Raw genomic sequence first — 7,526 nt, forward strand, 5'->3', positions numbered from 1 at the left:
CAAGGCTGGTCATCTCATAGTGAGGAACAAGGCTGGTCATCTCATAGTGAGGAACAAGGCTGGTCATCTCATAGTGAGGAACAAGGCTGGTCATCTCATAGTGATCTCTTGGTTAGCATAGGGGGATCCAGCTTTCAGAGTTGAATCTGGAAGACAAATTTATATTTCATTTCAATAGATTGTGCTTCTCTAGGATTATGATTTCGAAAGGCATATGTAAGTAAATGCAAAATCCAAATTCCGGAAAATTTCATAGGAATCACCGGAATTTTCAGAACCTGAAAGAAGCGAGAATATATATACAGTATATATATATATATATATATATATGTTTTATGACAGGAATAGGCCTTTTTGGGTGACTGAGTAAATTAATTCAGTGTCTACCATGCAGACAGTCCCAGACAGTAGGCTATTACCAGTATCGCTGGTCACCCTAGAAAATATCATGTAATGGGGAGGTGGTTTCTCACCTGGCGGGAAGATCTCCCCTGAGCCATCTACCTGTCCCTTATCTCCCTGTACTGCCGTGCCATCTTTGCCAACCCAAGTTGGCATGGCTCAGGCTCTGCCATACCTTGCCGTCGTTGCCATGGAAACTTAAAAGCACAGGCCTACTGGTGTTAATATGCGTGATTGTGTGTATTCCCTTCTGTGGTGCCTGCGATGCCCAGTGTGTGGAGAGCATCACGACTCACCTCTCAGCACAGCACCTGTGCCATGTTTTATGGATGAGACCGCCAGAGACCGGTTGCCGAGGTTACCGGAGTCTGCCGGCAGTCCTAGGACTTGAGAGGAAGAATATGGTTTTACAATGAGGCTGAAGCCAATGCTGCTCTTAATTAGATAATTTCTTACAGACTGCACTTCAAGGTCTTGCACCTGTTGTGAATCCACTGAACTTTCCACAGATCTTTTGAAATGTTGAACTGGTCTTAAATCTGCAGCGTAATTGACTGTGGACCTGATAGGCAGGCTGTGTGGTGAATTTAAAACTTGTCTCTTTTCTTCTCTGAACTTTACTGTTTCATTTTTGTAATTTTTGCAATGTTGTATTATTATGTTTTTCGTCTAAACTCTGCTGTGTTTTTGTGTGTGTGTGTGTGTGTGTGTGTGTGTGTGTGTGTGTTTGTGCAGGTATGGCAGGAGCTATCCACTTCCTCTCTGACATCAGCCAGCCTGAGGCCTCCTGCTTCCCCGCATTTGAACTTTGACCTCTGGGAGGGCTAGAGTTAGGAGAGATGCACAAGGAGAAGGACTGACCTGGAGTTCATGAGACAGTGGCATCTGGGTGGCGCGCTGGAGCAGGAGTGGGGTCTGGCTCATGAGGGTGGCATGATTCCTCAGGTTTTCCATCTGAGGAGTGGGATGGGGAGGGGGGGGGGTGTCAGGGTGAGTGGGGAGGGGGAAGGGGGCTCCTTGTTGCTACTGGCAACCCACCTAGTGTCTTCGCGCAGGCACTGATGCAAAAAATTAAACCTTGAACGAGTCCCAAACCTTCAGCCTTTAATGTCAAATGCCTACAAGTGGCCACCTCCAGTTCTGTATGTGTTGCTTGAAGTCTTTGCCCCTGATGAAGATGTTAGCTGTTTGTTCGTTTGAGGAGCAGGTGGTGAATAGTCTTTTGTCGTGTGAGACTGTTGTTTCTGAAAAAAATAAGGATAAGACTTTTTCTTTTCCTGTACTTTGCGTATGGATGATTTAGTTTCAGTGATTGGCGAAAAAGGGATCCTGTGGCTTCCTTATGTATTGATCTTTGCTTCTGCATGCCCGTGCACTCATAGGCTAACTGTGCCTCTGTCCTTGTTTGCATTTTTCCCTCGCTACCCCTGTCTGTGTTCTTTGGTCGTCTCCATTCTCCCCCCCCCCCCCCCAACTCTCAGTCCCGTTGCTGTCATCTGCTGCATGAAACAGCAGTGCGTATTGCCGGAATGTTCTCCCTGCACGGCTCAAAAACCAAACTCGTGGTGTCCCTGTAACAATGGTCATGTATCTTGAGCGTCCTGGTCGTGTCGTGTCTTGTTTGTACTGTTCCGTCAGTAATGTCAGTATGTGTGTCAGTATGTCGTGAGCCAAGTTGGTGAACGTAACTTTCATGAAATAAGTCCTGTTGGCAGAGCCAAAAGAATGACTTTTCCAGTAAGTATTGTTTCCTTGGGCAAACAGTGTTACTTCTGAATGTTGCAATAAACTGGGCTTCTTTCTTCCTTCTTGACTAATTCTGTATTTGTTTATATTGTGTGCGTGGTGTCTTCAACCAGCTGTACAGCTAGTCACACATACTGTACCTGTCTGAACATGTCAACATTAGCAATGTTGCCTCATCTTCTGCACATATCAGCGCTGATTCTTTTTGCTTTGAACACAGAGTAGCCTATTTTCCCTTCATTTTACAGGGCTTAGAAATTCCTCTGTTTCATTTTAAATTGTGGGCAGCCGTGGCCCACTGGTTAGCACTCTGGACTTGTAACTGGAGGGTTGCCGGTTCGAGTCCCGACCAGTTGGCCGCGGCTGAAGTGCCCTTGAGCAAGGCACCTAACCCCTCACTGCTCCCCGAGCGCCGCCGTTGTGGCAGGCAGCTCACTGCGCTGGGATTAGTGTGTGCTTCACCTCACTGTGTGTTCACTGTGTGCTGTTTGTGTTTCACTAATTCACCGATTGGATTAGGGCTGCACGATATATCTAAAATCTATCGTTATCGCGATATCAACGCTTGCGATGGACATACCGCAAAGATTACTTAATTTTCGATAAATTTTGATACATTTTCTGTGCCGTGCGCATTCCATTGCCTACAGTCTATGATGTATTCACATTCTGAATGTCAACATATTTTACCAAACCAATGCTGTCATGCAGCCCTAGAAGCCCGTCCCCTACCAGTTTAGGTGTGTGGTGTTTTAGGTGTTGAGGCAAGAGCTAAGTCGTGATGGCTGAAGATAATGAGTCAAGCGAGGTAGGCTACACTTTGGTGACTTGGAATTGGTGACTAAAGGAAAAGCACGTCTGTTATATGGAAATATTTTGGTTTTATAAAGGACGACGTATTACAAACACAGCGCCAAATGCGTCCTCCACCGTGTTAAAATAAATAATTTCTTTCGTTGTTGTTATAGGATCAGAAGATAGCCTATCTATTTTCACTGTAAGGCTTGTATTTCATGATTTGCATTTAGCAAAAGCCCCAGACAGCAGCAGAGAGGTAATCAGGATTCGTTATTTGTAAAAGTTGTTTAGCCTACTTCGTTAGCCTGGACTGTGCGATCGATCGCAGCCACTTACTTTCACTTTCCGCTGCCCTCGTAGTCGGCATGACGGTAGCCTAATAACGTGGGATGCGCAGCGTATGAGGTTAGACTGGGCTACTTAAGATTTTAGATGAGTGACCGCCGCGATATAGCTTAAGTAGGCCTAGCTTTTTTGCTAGGCCCAGCGAAGGCTGGCAATGTGGAATATTCCGCTGGTTGGTGCACAAGTATTCAGATTGGCTGTCTATCCGCCTTTTACGAGGATTTTCTTGGAGCACATATTCCACACAACTTCGATAGCCTAGTCAGTAGGTATCTTAGCTGTCCACTTTCATCAGGTTGTATAAAGCCTAGGCTACATAATATACTGCTCAAAAAAAGTAAAGCCAATTGTTAAAACCCATTTTTGAAACCTCTCCATTCTCAAACTACATTCACAGAATGTCTGACAGTTCTTGCAAAATAAAACACTCGCCTTAAAAGTTTTTCTTATGCTCAGAACCAAACAGTGTCAGAGCACCAATCCAGTGTATGATTGAAGTGTCCCTTTAATTTTTTTGAGCAGTATATTTATATTGTTTATGTAGAAAATTATACATTTATTCCTGTAATTATACATTTACCCCCCCCCCCTCCCCCCAACCCTACAGTCTATGTTAGCAGCAAGTACAATAGAGAAAAACATTAAATATTTAAATATCGCAAGTTATATCGTTATCGCAGTACTCAATAATGTTATCGCATATCGCATGTTTTCCTAATATCGTGCAGCCCTAGATTGGATCAAAAAAGCATATATACTATACTTATACTTAAATAGATCTTTTTTTTTTGGTTTTGATTTCACACAATTAGTAAAAAAAATGCTGTGTAATGCAAAAGGAAGGTTAATAATGGCACTGTGAATGCTTCGACCCTGGCTTTGTTCTTTTCCATGAGCCTTCTGGGTTTAGGAGGGGCGGAAACCAGGACTTCATTTAGCTTCATCATTAACCTCTCAGATCTGCTGCTCCCTTCTAATGAAGTGAACCCTGTTGGCTCTGAACACGGCAGGAACCCAGCAAATAAGTCCAACTAAAGGCAATTTCAAAGCCACTGGGAGTCCACTCAACCAGAACCATGCAGTCCTGAAGGAGGAAATGTGCTTAATAAAAAAAACATAATGGAGAAGTGGGCACTGCTTGCCCAGGGGACTGGGCCTGTTTCCTTATCAACTTCTCAGAGAAGAAATGTGCATAACAAATAAATCAGTTAGTATTTAGGCCATTCTGCATTAAACATATAGACATCAGGGTGGTTAAGATGTGCAATGTGTATTTCAACAGTTGACACCGTTATTACTCAGTTGAGAATAACAGGATGTAGGATCACACTTTATATTCAATGTTGCTGATCAAGGACACTAACTGTAGAACTGTGGTTTGGTAACTTATAAGTTATGATGAATGCCAGCAAAATGCTGGTAAAGGAGGCTGAAGGCTATTTGTCCCAATGGGCTAATTAAAGAACATCAAACCCTACTGCGTAGAGTAAGAATTCCACTGATTTCTCCCTTGGTGGATTTTTCATGGCAGGTAATGAAGTCTTGATTAACTATAAATGTCCTTGCGCAGTGACTCTACAACCAGTTGGAAGTCTGCATAACTAGAGGGATAAAATGACTGCCTCCAAGGGCGTAGGTTTGGTCTGAGCTTTGGTGGGGACACTACCCACTAATTCCCCCGGAAAAAAAAAAAGGAAAAGCTACTCAACTCTTTCACCAGCCACTATAGATATATAAAATGATTAAAATGTGCTACTGTCCAACTACCCATGATTAAAATGTGCTACTGTCCAACTTGATCTATACTGTGTAGCACATAATCTGATTTTAATATGTATACATATGTAGGCTATATTTAACATTTATTTTCTATTTGGTCTGTTATGAAATCATGCATTGACCCATTTAAGCACAGCTCAGTTTTAAGAAACTTAAATACATGCATGCTTAGCATTTTGTGAAAAGAATCATTAAGGCTACATTGACAACTCTTAACCATAAGCTGCCTGTATATTCTCTAATAGGCCTATTTACAGATATCTAGGCAATGTAAGCACAGCTCAGTTTTAAGAAATTCTTAAAGCCGAAAGACCATGTTGAATTTTTCTACAATTTATTTCAAAACCAGATTACTCTGGAACAGCTAACTATACACGGGAATGCTTTACACCTTTGTGTTCGGTAAGGTCTGCTGTTTATTCTGATATATGGGTTGTCATGTGTTGCGTGAAGAGTGTGTAGGCCTACGATATTCCACCGAGACGAATGGATGTGGAGAAGGGCACAGAGAATAATTATTAAATCTCTTGAAGTTAATTTTTCTCGCGAACTGTTTATCACAGCAAATAGTGGCTATAGCACCGTTTAAAAGCTGAGAAAAGGCTCTTTCATGTGACACATGTGTGATGAGTAGCCTACTCGAGGAGTTCAACAGAGAAGAATCAATGGATGAATTTGGACGCACTTCATATGCCTTGTAGTGAAGTGAAGCTGAAGCGCAGCGTCTCCTGCGGCTCACTGGTAGTTATTATAGGTAACTTCAAATCAGCGCGATTTACCCTTATAGGCTACTGCACATTACACGATCTGTACGAGATGATCCGCAGCAAAGTGAGAAAGTAACTCTTTGTAGCGCATGTGAGCGCTTTCCCCCCCACTTCAACCTGAATATTGGTGGGGACATTTCAGTCGTAATCTGACATTGACACGTCCTTCGGTCCCCACGCAAATCTACGCCCCTGACTGCCTCGTACCTCCTTTGTCATTTTTTTACTCCACCTCAGTATTTTCAGCTCAGATATTAAATTCTGTCTTTTTCTTTCCCTTGCGTGTCAACCATCCGAGACCGTCCATTACCTGTCGCCGGTCCTCCTACGCAAAGACGCTCTATTCGTTTCAGACAAAGCCCTCAAAATGGTAGGCCTACCGCTTCGATTAAAAATAGGCCGCCGCGCCACCTCAACTACCTGCGTCTTCCACCTGACCTTGGACAGCACCTCGGAATAGGCTACTTTCGTGGGAGGATGCCAGCGCGAGGATTAAGCCATGCACCTTCCTTCAGTTTTCAGGGAACGAGACTTTATGCGACAGCAACCTAATTACATCCACGCTGAATGGGTGCATTACAAGTACCATGTGTACAAGTTATGTGGAGCGCGTTAGCACTAGAGTAATGGACAGTTATGAGTCATCTCAGGCTTTAAGTCCGTGGTTGCACTGCCGTTAGGAACGAACGAGCTCAGCAGCGTTTTGTTCTAGTGCTTATCTCGCCTCACCAGGAAATAAAACGATGTATGCATAATTTTAAGAATTGTATCAATTTGTTTCAATGGGGAAGACTCAAATAGTTGCATAATAGGCCTATACTGTAGCATTAGGGTGTGGCCCCTACCTTTAACAACCATAGCCCTTAGAACCTCATTATAAAGGCATTCACACATTACAGCCTTGTAATCAAGAACACCTGGCAGATTTGATTAACACATACATTATATGGACAAAGGTATTTGGACAGCTGGTCATTACACCAACAGGAATTTTTATGACTTCCCATTCTAGGATTGCTACAACAAGGCTGTTGGTGCTGAAGGTGGTATTTATTTGCCCATTCATCCAAAAAAGGCGTCCAGACACCAGTGTTGGACAAGAAGGCTCACTATCTCTGTTAGTTCATCCCAAAGGTGTTCGATTGGGTTGAGGCCAGAACTCTGTGTAGGCCAGTAGGCAAGTTCATCCAGACAATACCAAGATTGAACTCACTGAGCTCTTCAGAAAAACACATTATTTCACAAATATTTAAAAATGCAGACTGCATGACAAGGTGCCTTATTTTATACACCTGTGGCAATGTGTCTGAATTAAACAAATTAATTCAGTGATTAAGTGTTCCAATACTTTTAGATAGCGTGATTCTTTATGGGATAAAGTGTCTTATTCCTTATGGTAACATGCAGTTTGGATGAGCCGCCTGGCCATGAGCAAGAGGCATATTTTATGGAGGAAAGCTTTATTGTTTTTGTTACTTAGCAACTGTTTTAAACTTAATTCATTGTAACATTATAATCAAATTATGGCTGGTAAACATATTAAGCAAACATGTAGCTATACAAATACGTCTGTCAGTTGCATAGATAAAAATGTCAAAAACGGAGAAATATATTAGCAAAACTCAAGCACAACATTACACAGCATAAAACATTTATTTCCTCATAAATTTGACTCAATTTGAATTCTGG

The 7,526-nt window shown here is 42.5% G+C and overlaps 1 protein-coding gene across 1 annotated transcript in view; it reads left to right on the top strand.

Moving 5' to 3' along the window:
* lancl2 (LanC lantibiotic synthetase component C-like 2 (bacterial)) overlaps positions 1-1,355 on the top strand; it is a 47,755-nt gene extending 46,400 nt beyond the window's left edge. The window contains exon 9 of the mRNA XM_076291346.1: positions 1,138-1,355. Coding sequence (XP_076147461.1) covers positions 1,138-1,214 — 77 coding nt within the window. The 3' untranslated portion in view covers positions 1,215-1,355. The remainder of the gene's footprint in view (positions 1-1,137) is intronic.
* The last annotated feature ends 6,171 nt before the right edge of the window (positions 1,356-7,526 follow it).

Source organism: Alosa pseudoharengus, unplaced genomic scaffold (assembly GCF_046254945.1).
Source record: "Alosa pseudoharengus isolate Yale_2024_CS ecotype anadromous, Long Island Sound unplaced genomic scaffold, YU_APseudo_1.1 YU_APseudo_1.1_scf_18, whole genome shotgun sequence".
Lineage (NCBI taxonomy): Eukaryota > Metazoa > Chordata > Actinopteri > Clupeiformes > Clupeidae > Alosa > Alosa pseudoharengus.